The sequence below is a fragment of the Crocodylus porosus genome, unplaced genomic scaffold (genome assembly GCF_001723895.1).
Source record: "Crocodylus porosus isolate Cpor-Errol unplaced genomic scaffold, CroPor_comp1, whole genome shotgun sequence".
Classification (NCBI taxonomy): domain Eukaryota; kingdom Metazoa; phylum Chordata; order Crocodylia; family Crocodylidae; genus Crocodylus; species Crocodylus porosus.
The window spans coordinates 3,548,911-3,570,562 of record NW_017728934.1 but is presented as its reverse complement, the minus strand read 5'-3'; the positions used below and the strand labels follow the sequence as shown (position 1 = coordinate 3,570,562).

Below are 21,652 nucleotides of genomic sequence, written 5' to 3'. Positions count from 1 at the left end.
GGGGCATGGATTACAACGCTAACGAAGGGGTCAGAGCTCATGATGCAGTGATTCACTTGCAGGTACAGTCCTTCCTGTCTCTGTTTTGCTAGAAGTGAAATTAATATTGGCCAAGAATCCCTTGTAATTAAACAAACAACAAAACTTTGGTCATTTGGTCTTTGAACAAAACAACCCACTGCAGGAAACTGTTCAAAAGTAATGGGGAAAAAAATAAACCATTACTCAATCCCACTTGATATCTGTAATCCAGCTTCAGTTCTTTATAAAGCAGTGCGCATCAACAGATATTGTAGTTTAAAAAGTCTGAGCAGCAAAGCACTAAGCCTGGTTAGGGCTGCAAACTGATCCTTTATCTAGGGGAGCAGCAGCTGAAGGACTGATTTCTGATGGCATTGTCTCCCAGAAAGAAATGGAGCTGTTTTTTATTTCTCTATTCAAGGAGATTTGCTGTAAAAGTTAGAACTGCAGTTAGTAGCTCAATCAAAGAAAAAACCTAAGGGAAGCTAGTTGTTACTGAACCAAAGCCAAGCCTAGTACTTGAACTGGACAAGCTCTGAACAAGCCTCCCTTGAGACTGGCACAGTAGACAGAAACCAAGCTCTTAAAAAGAGAAAACTAGTTAGTCTTCACACCATGACTGCCATGCTGTCACTTAACATGGTTGATTCAAGGGTGCAGACAGCAGTAGCACTAGCTAAAAGTGGGAGCTCTACATGATGTAGTACTGCGTAACTCAACTACATACCTGAAGTGTGGGAAGTACTTGGAGATCTCCAGATGGAGAAGTCCTGCAGAGTACGGTTCTATTAGTACTGGATTCAGTCTAGAAAGGGACCAAGTAAAGAGGATGGTGCAAGAACAGACAGGAAGTAGGAACATGAAAATATCATCTGTGACCAATGAGAGAACACTGCTCACTTCCAGGTTTCCAGGACCTCTCAAAAGCTGGTTGCAGCAGAAATAAAAAGGACTGAAACTCCTATTCTGCTGCCATTTCCACTGATTCATCTTATGATTTTAGCTTCTATCAAACATACAATAGAAAACACATCCACTTTAAGAGTGTGAAGACAATTTAGGCTCTATTCAAGATGACTGTGCAAAGACAAACTTTGCACTAAAGCAACTTGGCATTTTCCTACAGAGACAAGTTGCATTAGTTCAGTGGTTCTCAACTTTTTCATACTTGAGGCACCCCTCAGACAATGCCAGCTCTTAGTTTTCACTCATTCTTTGACTATAGAAAAAACAATAGAACAATTCTTCTGTTGCAAGACCACGAAAAGACCACAACAGGTCAAAATGTTTTTGATATTACGGATTCCTATTTGAAGTCTCTGGGTTTGAAGTCTCTCTGGAAGTCCAGGGCGTCCTGGTTGAGAATCAGTGAATTAGTTCAACACACTTATTACACACTAAGCTGTAGGAACTGTGGCTGCTTGCAGATGTTGGGGAGGGGGAAATAAAAATAAAAATAAAAACAGCGCTTTACTTGAAGCTCAGCACATTCCCGCACTGAGCCCTGCACATGCCCAGAAGAGGCAGCACCTTAGACTCAGCTCAACCCAACAACTGTATAGATTGGACACTTTTTTCTAATAGCTGATTGACTCAGCTTTAGCTAAAAGAACCAAACAGCTCAGCTGAAGTGCCCAATCTATACAGATGCTGCAGAGCCAGGTTCAACTAACACACTGCTGCTTTTGGTCCCCAGCATGTGCAAGCAGCCTGCATGGATGGATAGGGCAACTTTTAGTTTAGGCACAGTCTGCAGGACCTGTGCTTCCACAGCCAGTTGTGGTTTCTACTGACCTGGGCTAAATTAAAACAGGACGCTTACTTCAAAACAAGGAGTTGACACCCAGTCTTGCACCCAAACCACCTCCGATTAACCTCCTTGATTTAGCAGAACAGTTTCAAAGCTTTCAGCTAACCTGTAGATTACTTGCATTTTATTCAGCACTGAAAAGACACTGGAAAGCTTTAGCCAAGACCTTTGTGAGGCTCTTGGCCTTAAAACAATGGATGGGATGAAGTGTGATCTTAGCCCAGATGAGTACAGAGGGGAACCTACTGGCCAAGACAGCAGGAACTTTGGGCCAAATTCTGTGCAAATTAAATACAATGCTCCCCACAAATAAGTGGTGGTGCAGGGCAGGAGGGACAGGGTGTTGCTTTGAGACAAACTAGAGTATTTGGCCTTTAGGAAACAGCACCCTGTAGCTGAAGAGCACAATGCTCATGTGAGTGGTTTTGTTGCCAGCAGGTCCCACCCAAGGGGCTGAGCAGCCAGGTGTCAAAGCAGCTAGGGAATGGAAACAATGGAATAGAGAGCAATGCGTTTTCAAGCTATTGTGATTTCCCACCAAACAATGCACAAAGCAGAAGACGTTGTGTTAACTGGGGATTAGTATATATGTTCAGCCATCAGTTCAATCTCAGCCTGCAACACTCAGCCATTTCGGGGACAGCATTTCCCCAGCGTGAGCAGAAAACCAGTTTAGAGCAACATGTGATGGGAACAAAGCCAAATGCTTCCCTCCCAACAGAGATCCACCCCAGGAAGTTTTGGCTTGCGCCAATTCACTTCCAAAGAACTTTGCGATTCAGCACTTGCTCCTTCCCAAAGCAGCAGCTAGGTCTGTGCCAGTACCTGCCTGCAAACCCCCAGGTCTATGCCACTGAGTCACAGGATCAACTCCTGAAAACAAAGACACAACCAACAGGTCCTCTGCCTATAGAAATCATGAAGCAGGAGCTTCTTGCTGGATCAGAAAAGCCTAGAACTGCTTCAGCTACATGGAAACAGCTAAAAGCCGGGGGAGGGCGTCTTTCCACCTTGATTCTGCATGACCCTTCTCCCCTCACCGAGGTCCTCAGGCAGTATCCCTTCACTGGCAACTCCAGAGGGCTAGATACATGAGGGGTCAGTGTTTCTCTTTGGGTCTGTAAAGCACCTGCTGTCATAGCTCAAGCTGATCTCAGGGCATTAGCTTGACTGACCACCCACCCCTGGCTGTCAAATACCACACCACTCAGAGTTCAGCCAGACCATCAAACAATCTATACATAAAAAGCCACATGCCCACCTCCCTCCTGGTCCTTCCAAGTACTTCTTTTTTCTCCGCAGGTTTTTCATGGCGTCTTTTTAAGTGACCAGTTTCATTGAATGATGGAATTAAACAAGAGTAATTGTTTGACCTAGAATTTGTATCTACTTCTTCCCCAGAGCCGGCCGATGAAGGGCATGCGCATCCAAAAGCTCATCTAACATCTCTCACAACTATAAATGGTCTAATATATATAATGAAGGCAATTTATGCAGGCAGTTCTACTCTAGAGCCCAAAAGAGACAGTCCTAGCATCAAGTTAGAAGTGACCAGTCCCTTTGCCCCAGATCAGCTATCATCCTTGAGGAAGACTCTCCCATTTTCATTCAGACCAGGAGAAACTGCTAGCCCACTCCTAATGTTCAGTCCAGGGATATACTAGAAATAGGTTAACAGGCTAATGCTCAGGTTTTTCCTCCAATGCCGCTTCTTTAGGCCCACATGTTACCTTGTGCTAGTAGAGATTACTCCCATTACTGCCACCACAAGACATTCTAACCTTAAACTGGGGCAAAAGGGAACAATGCACTCAAGAACCACTTTCTGTCCTTCCAAGGTATCTCACAGGGAGGCTGCAACCTGTCTTGCAGGCTCTTCCTCCAATAACGGAGCCAAGAGCTCCAGTGACAGCTGTCCTCCTGCTTCTCTCTGAAAGACGGATGTCACTGTAAATGGCTCAAGAGGCTGGACAAGCTATTTACAGCCCAAAAAACATATCCTCCTTTTGCGATTGTTTAATACTCTATTTCTGCAGAGGCTAAAAGGAAATTGCACAATAATTAGAAGAGAGACGTTTGCCTTAGTCTAAATTCATGTTTCACTCCACAGAGAAGGGGATCAATGATCTTAAATCAACTTACAAACACTGTCAGAAAGCTTAGCATGACCAGCCACCTCTTCTCCAGAGACACTCAGGGCTGACAAGGCAACAGCTGACTAGGAGTGCCCTCTGCTGAGCAGGAGAAATGGACTCAGCCAGGGCACTGCAACAGTAGAAAGAGTCAGCCTTTGGTATATGGGCTCCACCCAGCTGTTAGCTCTGTCACTGCACAAATGAGTTTAAGCACAAAGATACCAAACCCTGAGTCGCATCCTAAGGTGGCAACAAGACATTCCAGGAATATTGCTATAGAGAATATAAAGACCCAAAAAAAAGTAAAAAAAAAAGAGCTTAATCACCAAATTGCTGGGCACAGGTCTCAGCTTCCCCCCAATTAACCAGCGTGTACCTTTTACATGAACAATCCTTACACCTGTAGATACAGAGTGGGTAAATGCACACACAAAAAGCCTCCTGCAGATAAGCATATATTAGGACTTATGTTTGCAAGTTTAAGCCTCAGTTTTTGCCATTAGCAGTTGTAGGCTCTCCACCAAGGCCTAGGGCTGTGCTGCCTGCCACTCTTGGAGAACAGGTAGCTCCTAAGAGGGGCTATAAATTGGATCCTACCCAGAAGGGCTCCTTGCAACTATGTTATAGAAAAACCAAAGTAAAACTACAGTCACTTCCATACAGTTGCCTGCACCCCCATGCCTTGACTTCTTGCTCCACAGGCCACGTCAAAAGGTTTTGGTCTATGCGCACAGCATCCAGGAGACCCTCACACTGGACAAGCTGTGGTTGCCCACATTGGTGATGTGTATTTTGAAGCCAGAATCTGTGACATCCACAGCTCTCACGGAGACACCCACAGAGCCATGAGCACTCAGCCCTGCCAACCCCAGCATGATCGCAGGCTGTGTCAGAACACGGCGGGGAAAGCTGACCTCACGCAGGTGTGGCCACCCACAGCCATCCTCCATCTCACAGTGGGTCCGCACTTCTCCGGAGAGACCTGGCAAGGGAGAAAACAAGAAGTTAAGTTTTCTCTCATCTGTCTAGAACACACTGAGCCAGACTTCCCACTGATGCAACTGGATGAGCACACCGTCCCCCTCCCACTGTTGCTTTCACATACAGCCATATTATGCACCTCCATCTCTATGACCAGCAGCCTGGCAAAGCAATCTCTGTAGCACAGGGAGCACAACTCATCATCTCCCCACCTCTGCCCACAGGTGAGTACGTTCAAGGCTGGACATTGACTGGGGTGTGCCCAAGCTCCTTCTGGCACTTAAAGCCAGAGGTTCCTGGCTAGAGGATCTTGCCCCTGCACATAAAGTCAAGCCAATCACCATATTTAGCATCAGAAAGGAATCTTACCCCATGGTCAGATTGGTATGGACTGTGGGGGGGTTTTGCCTTCTTCTATAGCAGTATATTAACAACCTTGTACAGAAGCAGGACACTGACTGCTGTGGTCCCCCTGCTTTACCTGTGTCAGGTTAGGATGTTAAGTCTCATGTTGTGTCAGAGCTGATGGTAGTTTTACTAACAGGTTAGATTATAGATTTGTACAGAATGGTTTGAATAGGGATGATCCTGCTTCAAACAAGGGGTTAGACTAAATGACCTATGAAAGTCCTTTCCCAACCCGCTTCCCTATGACTAAGATATTTAGGCCACAAAAGGAGTCTATACAACAAAAGAAAGGGTGCTTTGGGATGCCAGAACTGAATTGTGCTCCTGAAGCAAATGTTACAGTACACAGTCCCCTCTGCCCCAGGCAAAGTCTGTTTTCACAGGGATTAGAGACAGTCAATGCACAGGTCATAGTCCCCTTTTCCTCCAAAGTCAGAGAGAGCCTGGATGGTTGACAGAAGCTGACAGACTGCCAGAGAAAAGGCATCAACCAGGCTTGTTTAAGCCTGAAGAACCAGGGTGTGTGGGGAGAAGAAGAGGCAGCAGTGGCAGCAATCCCTTACAGTCGAGGATGATCACCCCGACAGGCCAAGTAAAGGGTTGTAAATGAGTCCACTGATAGCTAAGATGACTGATCTTAGAGCTGCAGACTCTGGCAGATGCCACGGTGGTGGTTAAAAGGAAGGGTTGAACCACAAATTTCTCCACCTTATTTCCTTTCCTTCCATTTCTGTCATTTTTCTGTGTCAAGGGCAAGACTATTTTCCTCAAAGTAAGATGTACCTTCTCTTACAAGTTTTTGCCATATAGCCCTGTTCCAGAATAGTTTTTCCCAGTTTGTGGTGTCAATGCCACACATCTTAATGTTTGCCCTGAGGATGTCCTCTGCACCCTATGTGTCCTTTGTCCTTGGCTGAGTTGGGAATATAGCAGTAGTTTGGGTAAACATACATCACACGTGCACACACAGTGCCCCATCCACTGCTGCTGATGTTGAATAATCAATGTTTCCATACTGGTTGTGTTAGCGTTGGTGAGGACACTGGCATTTGTATGACAATCCTCCCACTTTATGCCAAGGATCTCCCAGAGGTAGCACTGGTGATGGCAGTCCAGGCTTCTCAAGTGGTCCCTGTAGGCCACCCAAGTTTCACAGCCATAGAGAAGAGTTGAAACTGCGACAGCCTGATACAGTAGGAGCTTTTTTCAAGTCCTTACGTTACAATCATTGAACGCACAATGATTCAGTCTTCCAAAGGCAGAGCTGGCACATGACATCCTATCCTGGATCTCCTCATCGATGTTGGCCTTCTTTGAGAAATGCCTGCCCGGGTATGTGAAGTGTTCAACATTCTCCAGATCCTGTCTGCCAACAAGGCTGTTAGCCAGGGCAGCTGACTGTCCCAGAGCAGGCTGGTAAAACAGCTTTGTTTTTCCAATGTTAAAGGTCAGTCCTAGGCACAGATATGCTTGAGAGAAGCAGTTAAGGGCTGTTCATAGGTCCAGTGACAGCACAATCATCAGCATACTGAAGTTCTACAAATCAAAACCAAAATAACTTTGGTTTTGGCATGGAGGCAGGAGAGACTGAAAAGGTTCCTGTCCATCCTGCACTACATGCTGATGCTATGTGGCAGACAGTCACAGATGAGCATCTTGATGACCTCAAGAAAGATGGAAAACAAAACTGGTATAATCATGCAGCCCTGCTTGGCACCGGGTTGAATGGCAAAAGGCTCCATTACCAGAGCCACTGCATAAAACAGAGGCAGTCACCTGGTCACGGAGAAGTCTTAAGATGGTGATAAATATCCCTAAGCAGCCAAACTTCAGTAAGATCTTCCACAGAGCCTCATGGTTAAGGAAGTTAAAGGCTCTGGTCAAATTGATGAAAGGAATATGAAGCTCCTGATGTTGTTCTCAGCATTGTCCTAGATTTGCCAGGCCAAAAAAATCATGTCCACAGTGCTTGGTATCAGATACTGCCCCCCAGCTTGGTGTCAGTGGAGGATAAATGCAAGCTGGAGGGTATGGCTAGGATCAGAGAGCCTATGACAAATTGCAGGACTGGACCACAAAAAATTTCATGAGGTTCAGTAAGGATAAGTACAAAATTCTGCACTTAAGACAGAACAATCCCATGCAACAGTACAGGCTGGGGGCTGACTGGCTGGGCAGCAACTCTGCAGAAAAGGACTTGGGGGGACTTGTTTCAGTGGACAATAAGCTGAATGTGAGACAACAGCATGCCCTTATTGCAAATGCTAACAGCATATAATGGGCTGCATTAGTAGGAGTGCTGCCAGCAGATTGAGGGAAGGGATTCCTTCCTTCTATTCAGGACTGGTGAGGCCTCATCTGGAGTACTGTGTCCTGTTTTAGCCCCCCACTACACATGTAGACAAACTGGAGACAGCCCAGGGGAGGGCAATGAAAATGGTTAGGGGGCTGAGGCACATGACTTATGAAAAGTTGCTGAAGGGAACTGGGCTTATTTAGTCTGCAGAAGAGAAAACTGAGGGGGAGATTTAACTAGGTAGCCTTTGACTACCTGAAGGGTGGAGGATGGAGGTAAACTGTTCTCAGTGGTGGCAGGTGACAGAACAAAGAGCAATGGTCTCAAGTTGCATCAAGGGAAGTTTAAGTTAAATTTTCTCACTAGAAGGGTAGTAAAGAACTGGAACAGGTTACCCAGAGGCACTCAACAGTGTTGACTGATTATGATGAAAACCACAGGAAAAAATAGCAGGAAATGGCCAGTTCCTCTTGCAGGCTTGCACAGTTCCAGACTGCAAGGGGCTACTTGGGGCTGTGGGAATTAGGAGGAGGGCAACCACACAGGGGCTGCCACGTGCATGTGCACACACACTTATGCATGTGGCAGCCAGGCAGCCTGAAGAGCAGCTCCTTCCAGGTAAGTCTATGGAGAGAAGAGGCAGGGGGGCAGATTGAGTCCTCCACAGTGAGGGGGGGAGGGAGGAAATGGAGCAGAGCTCGGGATGGGGGTGCTGCCTACCAGACCAGTCAGGGGCACAGGGCCAGGGCAGGAATGTGGAGCCTGACTGAGGAAGCAGGATGGAGCCGGGGGGGGGGGAGGGGGGAGAAGGGGCCATGTCCAGGGAGGGTAGCGGGGGGCCTGGCTCCCCATTGCTATGTGCACTTCCAGGGAGGAAGGCATGGGGGTGCATGTGCCCTCCAGGCATGGGACAGAGGTGGATGTGGGCTGCCTGCTGCAGGCTTGAGGCTACCCACCCTGCTGCCCACCCACCCATCTAGCCACAAAGGAGCTCAGGGTAAGGGCAGCAGTTCAGGGACCCCGAGTCTGCAGGCTACATCGTCCCCAACCCCACGTGTTCCACTCTGGCTGTGTCACCCACAGGGGGAAAGAGGCACTGACGTTATCTGTATCATTTTGGGGTAAAAAATTTCCAGTGTTTAAAAGGGGTTATACTAAGGAAAACATTGGGCAGCACTGCACTACAGAGAAGGTGGAATCCCAGAACCCCTGTGGTTAGTGACCACTGGTACGAGTCTGTCACTGTCCTGGCTGGGTGCCTGGGTGGGCAACCTTCATCTCTTTGGCAGGAAGGACAGGGGCCAGGCAGACAGCAGCTGTATCCAGCTGCCTTCACGCAGAAGAGCTTTGATGCCTGTGGTTCTCAGGAGCCAAGCCCCAGGAAGACAGAGGCCCATTTCAGCTGATATTGCCCTTAAAAGCAGGCATGTCAAAGAGGAAAACTGAAAAGACCTGTTCAAGAAAGTCCAGACATTAAGAGTGCAACACTCTCCTTCCATCAGGAATCCTCCAGCCCCCAAGCAATCTGGCAAAGCCAATCTTGGCTAGCCTAGCATCTTCCTTAGACTTACTGTCCTAACCTTTCCTCCCAGATAAGGGTATCCAGGATCTTTGATCTATCTCCACTGTGCAAAGCAGCCCACCTCTTCTGTTTTGTGGGAAAAGCCTGCAGGACTTGCAGTCCCGTAGCACCACCCAGTGGATGCTGTAGGATAACCAGAATCCACCTGTAAATACCAATGTAAAAAAAAAAAAAAAAAAAAAAAACCTCTCTGTCCCTCATGCTTCAAATACTGCCATCACCGGTAACTGAAAACTAGCATCTCCACAAACTCAGATACATCTCCCCAGACAAGCACCAACCAACTTATAACAGACCAAGAGCCTGTTTCATTTTTATCCCAACACCTCTAGTTGCAAATGCTGTTCTGTCAGCATCCGCTTCTAATTCTAGAAGGCAATGAAGTGGCAGCACAAGGAAAAGGAAGCATATTTCATCTTTTGTCATGGTGACATTCTGGAGTAGTGAGTTCTGCAGGTCACCTGCAGGCCCCATGAAAAAATGTGCTTCTCTTGTAAACAGTGTTCCTGCCTCACTATCACAATGGTGCTTGTTTGTCATCCTGACCAGACAGGGCAAACAGGAGGCCCTTTCATATGCCTTACCTTTTGATAGGCCTTTTATCAGCTCACTACCTCCCAGAATGAAGTTGTCATAAGGAAAGACCCATAAGCATCAACAACCTGCATGACGTTACACCACGTCACACTGCTCTAGTCGCTAACGCTGCCAATGCAAGGTGGACACTATGCTATGCTATTAAATAATTCATTGCCCCTCATGACAGTCCCACCTAAATGCTTTGCAATCCCTGTGCTAGAAAAACCAGTGTTCTGAATCTCTACACTAAGTTCAGCTACTTTCAGAGGTGGCACAGGATCCTTTTCCTGCAGAGGGTCCCATGCTGAGAACTGTGACAAGACAGCTGAAGCACCAGTTGCCAGTTTTCAGGGCTCTCATACAAGGGGAAAAGGGCTGAGGGACAGAGTAATGTAGTCTGATAGGTGCACATGTTCAATAGGGGCTGGAAAAAGGCACCCCATTAAACAGCTGCCACTTATCTGAAAATGGGACCCAAATGAAGGAAGAATAGGCATACACAGCCCTAAATGCTTTGTACACAATGTGACAGCTGCTCCAGGTCTTCATTATGAAAATATGAAGAGGACCTCTTAGTTAAATATGAACTAGAGAAGGGAAACAGTGGAGTCAGAGAAATTGTAAAGCTGGTGTCTGTCCCAAAAATAGCACAGCATAGAGAGCTCCCCAGTCTGGAGCAGACTCCAATCAAGTGACACGGAAGCAGCCATTTCACGTGTGCTAACAGCCCTGCGGGCAGGAAGGAAGGAAGGAGCCATGTTGAATTAGCTTCCATCTCCAACATCTGTGGCTCCTCAAGCAGCAAGCAAAAAGATTCATGCGCCAGCTGTTGAGCATACAACACTAGCAACAGTGCCAGTTCTTGCATGAAGAAGTGCTGCCAGCCATGACATGGGAGAACACCACACCCCATCTAATTCTAGGAGGGTTTTGTTCTTACACTGCTGGAATCTGGTCCCCAGGCTGCTCTCCAGCTTGTCCATGCTAAGCTTCAGACCCTGCAGCTGCTGCTCTACAGCAGTAGTCAGCTGTGCATTCAGATTGGCTGTGCCCAGCTCCACCTGAGGAGACAAGAAAGGGGAAATCCAGATTATAGAACAAACTCTTCCCTCCCCAGAGAATCTTCCTCAAGCCCATGGCACTTGTGCAGGCAAAAGTCATATACCAGCACATTCCAAGGCTTCATGCTTTGTCTGGGAGCTACCTCAGCATCCTATCAGGACACTATTTCCCTCCCAGCACAGGACAGTCATGTATCCAGTGATCATGACCAACCAGAAACCCCTGTACAATTCCTTTGTTCAATGGCTCCAATAGCTGCATCTCCCATTGAGCCAAGTGCAACTTTGCCTGCATCTAAACTCTTATGGTCGCCAAGGAAGAAAGCTTACTGCTGTCTAACAGAGTTATTCTGCTTTGGGAGACTTTACTGCAACCAAAATATCATGTCTTTGCAAGCATCAGGAAACTTCCTCTAAGGGCACCCAGATACACATTGGAGAAGCTTTCTCCCTCTCCCAACTCTATGCCCAGCGGCTGAGAAATTTCACAGGAAAGAAAATCTAATGAATCCTGCTACCAAAACAATGTCACATTCCATTAGCTCAGCCAACCTGCACAAGCCAGTAAACCTTCAGGGCAAAGTGCCAACATAGAGCTACAGGGCAGGGAATACCCAGTAGCAGAAAACCTACCTGGGTTCACTCTACAGCACACAGCTTCAAGACCTGCATCTATGCTGTACTGCTTAAAACAACAGGAGCAGGTCTTTACTGTGACCTCAACTTTAACTGTGCTCTTTTTTCAGCAATGGCACTGCTGGATGTGCAGGATTCCTAGCCGCCCATAGATGAACAGCTAGGTTTGCACTGTGCCTTCAAGGCATTTCAAGGCCTTTAGCCACCCATGACCAATCACTGTTGTTCTTCCATCTTTTAAGCCTGCTTTGCATTGCTTTCCTGAACATGGGACTTGGCCAGCATGTCCACCTAGCCTCAGAGACAGGAGAGTACACATGGTTAGGAAGACCGGGGTGCTTACTTGTGTCACATGGCCCTGAAGAGTATCAATAGCTGCTTTCAGCTTGGAGGTCCTGCCCTTCAACTCTCTCCTCTGGTCAGTGATGCTGTACAGTGCATTGCTCACTCGTTCCTGCATGACAGCCTTCTCTTCCTGCAGCTGCTGGATCCGCGCCCTAGGAAGCCCCAAGGCACAGAGCAAAGTAAGATATGGGAGCTGTCAGGGAGAAGGGGGAGGCTTCAGCTGGCTCTCTCCTGCTGCCAAGCACTGGCTGGTACTGACAGCAGGCCCTGGAACCTTGCATCATCCTGCACTACTTTGGGCCTGATATCCATGCCTTCAAATTGCTTTCCCTTGTCAACAGGGGCAAGATGCTGCTACCATACGAGGCAAGAAAGTGGCTGGTGATAGTCATGAGGGAGCACTCTCTGCAGCCCAAACCAAAGCAAGTCTCCCTCACACAACCCCCCTCACCTCCATGTCAAAGGCAGACTAGCAGCACCCTAGCTGCTCTTCCCAAATCAAAGTCAGCTACTCTCCAGAGGCTCTGACAACTTTGCTCATGCCTCCCCTTCACACCCTCAGTGCTACCCCAAGACACAAATAGCCCCAAGAATACACTGTTACCAGATGTTCTCCAGTTGCTGAGACCCTGGGTTGCTGGCCCCGCTCTGGTTTGCCACTGTATCCTTCAACCCAGCCAACTGCTTGCTGCTCTGCTCCACCTGCAGCTGCAAACTCTGTGTAAGCTCCATACTATGGTTGAAGCTGTGCTCCAAGGTGGAGGTCCTGGCAAACAAGGAATCAATGTCCTTTCCCAGCCTTTCCTCGGCCATCTGGGTGTGCTCTGCTTTTTGCTGGAGGGCCTGCAGGCTGACGGCATTCTCTTCCATTCTTCTCTGGTTGCTGGAGAGGGAGCTGCCCAGGGATGCCACACTTTGCTCCAGTACAGGGCCCGAGGACAAAACCCAGTCCATTCCCTGCTTCAGTGCCTCCAGCTCTGTTGCTTGCAGGTGCTTCAGCTGGCTCTGTAGAGCAGCCAGGTCAGCCCTGGAGGGGAGATCTCCTCTCAGTTCACTGATGGCCTGCTTTACTTCAGCCTGAAAAGCTGACAGCTTGCTGATGGGATCAGAGGTCGTGATACGTTCAGCCATAGCAGAGGCTCGCTCCAGCTTCTGTTTGGACAACATCTGAGCCAGCTCCAGAGAGGACAGTCGCTGCTCCAGCTCTTCTGTGTTCAACAGCTAGGAAGGAAAGAGGCACAATAATGTCACGGCCAACCCATCACTGTAGCATTCAAATATTTCAGGGTCAGTATGTTTTTTGCAAGGCATCAATGGGAGATCAAGGCAGATTTTCAAAGGTATTTAGGGGCTTTAGGAACCTAGTGGGGAAGCACCTAGTGGAAGCTACAGAAGAGCATTTTAGAAATTTTCCTTCTTTAGGCATCTCTACAAATCACATTAGGCATTTCTCTGCATCTTTAGGTGGTCAAATACCCTTGAAAAATCTGGCTCTGTAAGTTACCCAAGATCACAAGAAGCCTCAGACTAGGAAAACTGTCACTGCAAACTTCACGATGAGAACCCTCCCATCACCTCCAGCATGGACATCAGAGAACATAATCCTGAGTCTTTTTGATCTTGTCTTCATGGTACGAGCATCCATGGAGCACTCATTCCACTCCTGCATCTTTAGGTGGTCAAATACCCTTGAAAAATCTGGCTCTGTAAGTTACCCAAGATCACAAGAAGCCTCAGACTAGTAAAACTGTCACTGCAAACTTCACGATGAGAACCCTCCCATCACCTCCAGCATGGACATCAGAGAACATAATCCTGAGTCTTTTTGATCTTGTCTTCATGGTACGAGCATCCATGGAGCACTCATTCCACTCCTGCAGCCAGTGTTTTTAGAGTAGAGTAAACACAGGTTTCAGGTGCCATCTCTTTTTGAAAGTGCAATCTGATACCCACTGGCTTCTAGGGGACTGTGGGTGCCAAGTACCACTCCAAGTAAGGTCCTGCCATCTCAAGGTGCATATCCAACTAGAGGGGGCCATTCAGATTCACCTGTAGGTACCAGTGTATCATGCACTGGGTTCAGAATATGGCCTAAGAAGGATTCGCTGGGACCCTTTCTTTTACAGCTGTTCCAGAGCTGTCATGATCAGGGTAAGGACAGAACATCTACAAAGCAAGTATTTAAAGAAACTGTACAATTGCTTGCAAGTATGTTTCTTTTCCCCTTGCATTAATTAGATTGTGGAAAGCAAGTCAGCTGAAAACCCAAATTTACTGATTGCTATTGATGTTGTTAATGTACCCCTTTGCTTGAAGAACAAAGGATAGCCTTGGTTCCAACATTACAGTCAATGTCCGTTTCAGTTCCCAACCAGAGGGGAGTATTTGTCAAAAATATTTTACAGAACTTCAAGGTAGAGTTTAGCTAACAACCTTCCGCACCAAGTTTCACACTACAAAGACCCAGCAAGATCACACCGCCTGTCTCCTTGGAAGCATGCTGAAAGCAGTTTGGGTCAATTCTTCTACTAAATAATCGATTCTAGGGAAAGCAGCATGTAAGTTTCTCTTTGTTGTCTGTTATAAGATGCAACGGGAGTCACTCTCAATGGGACAACAAAGCAGGGTACTGATAGGAGGGTTGTAGTTGCCAGAGGCAGCACACACACATTAAACATCAGGTGTTGTTTACTGAAGATGGGCTTATAACAGGCAACTCCAGCAAATTACATTCCAAAACATTTCAGCAGCCTGCCATTGCTTTAATATTGAGTGTTTTGCTCCTGCAACATGAATTGGCCAGTCACTTCGATCTCATGTTGTTCTGTGTGTCAGGGAACCCTGCAAACTATTACTGTAAGCATCTCTGCAAGTTTCATAGATTTCATAGACATTAGGGCTGGAAGGAAGGGACCTCGGGAGATCATCGAGTCCAGCCCCCTGCCCAAAGTGCAGGAAGTCAGCTGAGGTCATAGGACCCCAGCAAGATAAGCATCCAATTTACTCTTGAAAGTTTGGCTTCCTCTTCTTGGGAACTTTTGAGATGTTTGAAGATTTGGATGCCCCATGGCTCAGGGCTTGTTCCGGTTAGCAATGGCAGGCTGCTGAAATGAGAGCAAAGCCCTGTGTGTTTCACCTCAGGCAATGGAAGGGCCATTTCTCTCTCTCATATGCCTGAACCCTTGCTCTGTAGGGATCACACTGGGGGGTCACTTGCTGTTACCCCAACATGGCCCTTTAACTTTTCAGCCTCAGAGCTTCAAGTTTTCTCCCTCTGTCTGAAGAAGGGTGTTTGTACCTGGAAGCTTTCAAAGAACAATTTTTCCAACTATTTAGTTGGTCTAATAAAGCATACCACATTTACCCACATCTGCCTTGGAGCAGAGGCTCAGATCTGGATACTAAGGCTAGCATCCAAAGCACCTTGTAGACTTTAATACGCCCATCCACTTAGCAGGATCCACAATCTTACATACTCCCCCCTCCCGTATGACAAAGCTTAGCAGATTTTTCAAGTTGCTACTCCCTAGGGCTGGGCAGATACAGGCAATTTAAAATCCAAGGCCCAAATCCATTATGAAGCTGCCTAATCTCTTCAGACAGAAACTCCCTTCCAGGCAAGCTGATAAAGGGTCCCTCTACACATGCAGGGAGGCTGCTCCAGCCTGCCGTAATTACAGCATGTTGGAGTAGACTCGATTAATCAAGTTTGCTGGAGCATGGTAATTACTGCACTCCAGCAGACCTCAGTGTCACGTGTATCAGTGTCCCCACACCGAAAAATGGCAGCGGGGGTGCTTTAACTAAAGCTGGTTTGACGAGCTTCAGTTAAAGCACCCTGTCGCCATTTTTCAGTGCTAATTAAAGCACCTTTCCCCGCCTCCCAAAGCTCGTCTATAAATGCCCAGACACTCTGTCTTTAAGGCAGACAGTGCTCCCATCTCACACTCGATCAAGCTGCTCCTACTTTGTATCACAACGTTATTGAACAGATAAAGGCTTTCTCGACTTCACAGCTCTTGCCAGCTGGTGTCCAACTCATCTCTCATGACTTGGTAATTGCTTACCATCTCTCTCTAGGAGCTCATTCAAGAGGCTGTCTTGAGAACAATACTCCATTCCAGACAGCGACCAAGTATTAATTCATTAACTAAGATAAGAGTATAAGACAGGGGTAGGTGATCCCCAGCACAGGTGCCAGAGCACGGCACGTGCACCTTGGGGGAGGACAGTGGGGAAGGACTGGGACTGTGCTGCTACAACAAGGATCAGGCCCCTCGTGACTCCCCCACCATCCGCCTCTGGCATGCCAACATCTTACAAGTCAAGGTTACGGGCATTTTGAGCACTCTGCCCAAAAACATTGCTAACCCCTGGTCAGGGCTGTTACTGTAACCCTACTCAGAGGCAAGATGTCTTATCTTCCACTAGCTGCCAAGCAAAGGAAACAGCTCTGCATTTAGGCAAGAGAGTAAAATCACCCAGAGGACAAGACCTGCATGAATGCTGCTTGACAGGACATAAGTGAAGTCAGCTAGTGCATCTGCAGCTCAGAAACTTCCCATTCCCCACCAACCCCAAACAGGCCTTGAATAATGCCATGAGCAAAGTTTTAAGTATTCTGGGATGGAATGTGGCATTATGTAAGGGAATAAAGGAAACACATCTGAGTTTGATTACAGCATTTGTGCAAAGCACATTATTGCAAACAATGCACATTATTGCCATCGTTATAAATGGAAAAGGAAGCAAGTCCGAAACCAACACTAACCTTATGACCTCACGGTATGGCTAGCTCTTGAAGAAAGGCTTTAACCATATCAAGACAGGCCTGATGTCTTCATCAGAGTGGAAACTCTACCAGTGTTTAAACCAGAAAATCTGGTAAGCTTCAGTTATATTCAGAATTGCCTGGAAGTTATTGTCCAAACACTAAAAGAAGTCAAGCTACTACAAACACAGTTACTTTGGATAAAGGAGGGGGGACTGCAAGCAAGGAGCCCTGGTTTTTACCACCCCAATACACCCCTATTCTGCTACTCCCTTTAGCCCTTGAGGATTAAAACCCAGCAGCCCCACGTGAAAGTATTCCTGCAGTTTACCCTTCTATAAGGCAGATATAACATGGAGATATTGCAGCTCGCAAACACTAGTGAGGCGCACTAGAAAACAGGGGAAACGCTTCAGCTTTCGGGACATCAGATACGTGCTCCTGAGTGTACTTGTTCCCTAGTCACCCCCTTGATCTTTTTGGATAGGTCTGAAACAAGTCTTTGCTTCTCAGAATCATAGAATGGCAGGGCTAGAAGGAACCACAGGAGATAAATCAAGGTAAGATCATCCCGATCACAACCACCCTCTACAAGAGTTTGTGTAGCAGGGGGGCTGAAGGTTGCAACCTAACCAATGCTACAGGGCACCGTTTCCCTCCAGCCATCCTGGCTGTGCAGAGAGCTGTTCTCTCACTCCCCTAAGGCAGCCTCAGCCAAAATCTATGCCCCTAACCAGCAAGGCAACTGAGAATTTAGAGTGGCTACTTCAGCAGTATTGGTGACCAAAGGGAACAGTAAGGGGAAAAGCAGCCCTCCAGACACAGCAGAAATGCTGGGACTGCCACAGGGGATTAGCACGCTGTTATGGGCAAGGTTCAAATTGCCATAGATCAGTGCACTGTTAATAAAATGCAGATTGGAGCACACCTCCAAGGAACAAATCTGGTCTGCAAAACCAGACCCCAGGTCTCATCTATTCTTGGAACTGCATGAACTGCCCTCTTGCACAACTAGGAGGCATCATGCCTGAAAGCAAAACAAAACACAAAAAACCACCTGAACTTGCCACAGGTAAAACAGGGGGATGAGGGCAAGGACGGGGGTAGCATGTTACAATACACTCAAGGGCTGGGTCCAGATGAGTGTGGACATTTGGTTCCTCGGGGACAACAAGCAGTGGGATACCTGGTGCCGCTGCTCATTGTCCCTGGGGAACACCTGTGCCATGTGCCCTCTGGAGCACAGCAGGTTACCCCAGCTGGGGTAAGAGAGACTGGGGCCAGCACTGGGCTGGCCCCAACACCCTTACCTGGGATCCTGGGGCCTTCCTAGAGTGGCAGCAGCAGCAATCCTGCCACTTAGAGCCAGCCAGGCTCCAGTTTTGGGTGGCGCACACTGCTCTCGCATGCACCACTCATCTTTTTTTTTTTTGCACAGGTGTTTTGGACCCTGGGATCTCCCAGGGTCCAAAAGAAAAAAACCCTGCACTGCTACCCTGCAGCGCAGAGAACGGCTGCATATATGGTACGTGGTGCTGCAGATGCGTCTACAGCACCGCTTGCTGCACTTGTCTGGACCCAGCCAAGAGGTCTAAGGAACAAGACTATGCTACCTGCTATAAAAGACGACAATCCCTTTCTCTCCCCTTCCACCCCACCACCATCTCTAGGACAAAAATCATTCCTGATCCCATATGTGGCACTCAGTTTCACCTTGAATGGAGGAGCAAGAACCTCTAGCCAGGAACTTGCAGGGGACTGCGGGGCGGGATGTTAGTCCCAGAAGGAACATAAGCACACCCCATCAAAATCCCTAGCCTTGGCTGAAACAAGACCCAACATTTCAGAGGAAGGCAAAAAGAGAGACACCCATACCAACAGGAGGGGAAACAATTCCTTCCAGACCCATGGGGCAACCAACAATATGTTGCTATACATTCATCAGAAATACAAGTAATAACAGCTAAAATGGCAATTTAAAACAAAAACAAAAACCACGAAGCCTGAAAAGGAACCCATTCCACCACACCTTTAAAAAAAATTTAAATAAATCAGCAAGTTATTTCTTGTGCCCACCCCCCTTTTACTTATTTATTTTTAAAGGCATCTACTGGGGAGGAGAAAGGACCCACAAAGCTTAGAAGTAAAGCATTAACAAAAGAAAATAACTAGTCATCACAAAACTCTTTATCCGTTAGCCAGAAACATATAAAGTTTACATAGCTTGGGGCCAGGGAGTTACATGGGCTATTCATGAGATATGAATGCAGTCCTGCCAATTTATATAAGCAAGGCTTTAGAGACAAGGTATCTCTGTTTAAGCGGCCAAATGGTCAGTGTCACCTGTCTATTTTACTGCAAAGCGGGAGCCTGACACACAGTAAAGTCAAGAAAGTGTTTTTCCTCTTCATTTTACAACCAAAGAAACACTTTTCAAAACAAACAACTAACAAAGCAAACTAAGGTTTTCACCAGCCCTTTTCGCTGATACACAAGGCATTCAATGCTTCCAAAAGAAGTTGGGTGCAATATGGCAATAGAGAACTTCCCCAGGCCTAATTTTCTCTGCGTACAGAGAAAAGGTCACCTGATCTTCCTTCTCATTTCAGCCCCTTTGTACAAACCCAGACACTTGCTATGTAGAACACTATTTGTAATGGCTCCCAGGGCAAGCATCCAGGTGTCTCTAGCACTGTGCATACCTATCTGTGCATCTCAAGCCCTTGTCCAGTCCCAGCAGAAATGGCAGGCCTGACCTCGCAGCCATCTAGCAGATAGCTGCCCGAGTTCTGATTCCTAATGGCTCTAGGAATATAGAAGGAAGGAAGGAATATAGGACTAAAGCAGGGGCGGGCAAAATATGGACTGGGGGCCAGATGCAGCCTGCCAGGCCATTCTATCTGGCCCATGGGGCCCGTAAAAAATTTAGAAAATTAATATTTATTTGCTCCTGGCTGCCTGTCAAAAATCCAGGGGAAGCCAGCAGCAGGACCCAGAAGCAAGGCCCGCCTGCCCAGCCCTGCCCCTCCCCCTCTCAACCAGAAGCCCCTGCCTAGCAGAGGCTTCTGGCCTGGGACCACGGGGCTGTTCCTGCTTCCCTGCACCAGAGAGGGAAATGCGGCTCTTGACAGTTTGCCAAAACTCTGTAAGCGGCCCTCCACCCAAAATAATTGCCTGCCCCTGGTCTAGACCCTCAATCATTGGGCTGCAACGGGCCAAGAACAGGGAGCAAACAGCTGTACTTCTGGGAGACTGAACCTAGTAGGAAAAGGATCAGTCTTAAATATTACACTCGTTTACAAGATGTAGACACACATACACACACAGTGCTTGCTAGCACAAGAAGTAGCTAAAACCAATATTCACGCACACCAGTGCCACACAAATCCCCTTTGCACTGCAATGTCAACTGAACTCCTTTCTAATCCCACACCCTGCGGCACTTTAGCTTTGACCGACAGTGCATCCTAAGCAGATGCCCTGAATTGTTTCTGGCACAAAACCATCCCCCACAGAGGATCAGCAAAGAGCCTGAAGCCATTTCACTTCGAGAGAAAAATCCACTCTCAGCCTCACAGTATGGTCAATCAGGAGCTTTGTACAGACAGATCCTGCCTGAGAAACCACCACTCCTGGACTTTGTAGGGTTGTGGATTCTAGCAGGGTCACAATCAAAGCCCTCCACCGCAGGTCTTCGATTTTATTCCAAAAATAACAGTCCCACTTTCTTTCATAAGTCTCTGCACACTGTAGCAGGCTCTTGCTCAGAGCTGTGGCAGCCTCAGGAGACCCCTTTGAATGTCTTATTTCTCTGGGCATGGGGTGAACTCAGGTGTTCAGGTAAAGGGAGCAAAGGTGGCCAGGGATACTCAGCAATTCAGAGCAGACTTTTTGCAAAAATCTTTGTTGGTCTAATAAACGATATCATCCCTACTATGAGTCCTGAGTAGACTTAGAAGCACACAAAGGACTCAGAGGTGAATAACTGCAAGTTGCAAGAAGGGAGCAAGAGCTGCATCAGTGGTTCTTAGCCAGGGGGATGCACCACCCGGAGGCACCTTGAGATCCTTTCAGGGATGCTGCAAGGTGCAACACAGCATTAGCACTGTGCAAACACATTCACAAAAGAAACCCAGAGCCTCCAAACAGCAATCCACGGTGTTAAAGGCATCCCAGCTCTCTGGGTGCCATCGGCATGCTTTGCAACAAGAGAAGCGCTCTAGAATTTTTTCTGTAGAAGAAAAACTGAGCGAAAACTAGCTGAGTGAATGCTAACTTCAAAGCAAATAAAAGGCAGCTCCTTTGCACCCAGCAGGTCATGAAAGGGCAGACCTCACAGCCAGATGTGATGGAGGCTGACAGTTCAGCCAGCTTCAAAAAGAGGGATTGGATACACGCTTGGAGGAAAGGGACATCGGTCGCTACTGAGCACGGGAGCGAGGGGCACAGCCTCCGAATCAGAACTTCCTAAAGTTTAAAGGCTGCAGGCGAGAGAGGAGCAGCGGAAGCCGAAACCCCAGTTGCACCCAGCTCGCTCTCCCTTTTGCCCTCCGCCACAGGAGACTGGCACTGGCTGGACCCAGTCGGCAGCAGCTCTCGTCGCAGATGCGCGCACTGCAGACTTGGGTGCTCCCGGGGGGAAGCAAAGCCAGACACCGGCGGGCTCTCCCTGTGCCCTGCGGAAGGGCGTTTGTGTCCGAAAGCTTGCAAAGAACGCTTTTCTTTCTTCACTCCCCAACTATTTCATTGGGTCTGGTAAGAGATACCGCACGCACCTAAAGAACCTTGTTCTTTACCGCGTTTACCTAAAACTTTTCTCCAAAAGAAGTTTGTGTGTGTGTATATATATATATATATATATTTGTGCGTGCGTGGATGTAGCAGCCAGCCCCCCCGCAGCCGGGCGCCCCGCTACCTGCTGCCTCGTCCCCTCCACACGCTCCTCCAGCGCCTCCAGCTCCTGCAGGCGGCCCCGCAGCCGCTCCACGGCGGCGCCCAGGTGCTGCAGGCTCCGCAGCTGGTGCGCC

The 21,652-nt window shown here is 47.8% G+C and overlaps 1 protein-coding gene across 1 annotated transcript; it reads right to left on the bottom strand.

The window, feature by feature from the left end:
• Positions 1-3,119: 3,119 nt before the first annotated feature.
• Positions 3,120-21,646, bottom strand: LOC109317577 (kinesin-like protein KIN-12D). Its single transcript, XM_019546325.1, has 5 exons — positions 21,541-21,646; positions 12,459-13,075; positions 11,853-12,006; positions 10,753-10,873; positions 3,120-4,948 (listed from the first exon to the last, which is right to left on the bottom strand). The coding sequence occupies exons 2-5, from the start codon at positions 13,019-13,021 to the stop codon at positions 4,689-4,691; spliced, it is 1,098 nt and encodes a 365-aa protein (XP_019401870.1). The 5' UTR covers positions 13,022-13,075; positions 21,541-21,646; the 3' UTR covers positions 3,120-4,688.
• Between the last annotated feature and the right edge of the window lie 6 nt (positions 21,647-21,652).

Excerpts from the sequence above, each read along its gene's own strand:
- LOC109317577 (XM_019546325.1), bottom strand. The coding sequence starts at position 13,021 with ATGTTGTCCAAACAGAAGCTGGAGCGAGCCTCTGCTATGGCTGAACGT. Across the intron at positions 12,007-12,458 it reads CAGCAACTGGAGAACATCTG|GGCGCGGATCCAGCAGCTGC; the intron begins GTAACAGTGTAT and ends GGGGCTTCCTAG. Across the intron at positions 10,874-11,852 it reads TTCAGGGCCATGTGACACAA|GTGGAGCTGGGCACAGCCAA; the intron begins GTAAGCACCCCG and ends TTGTCTCCTCAG.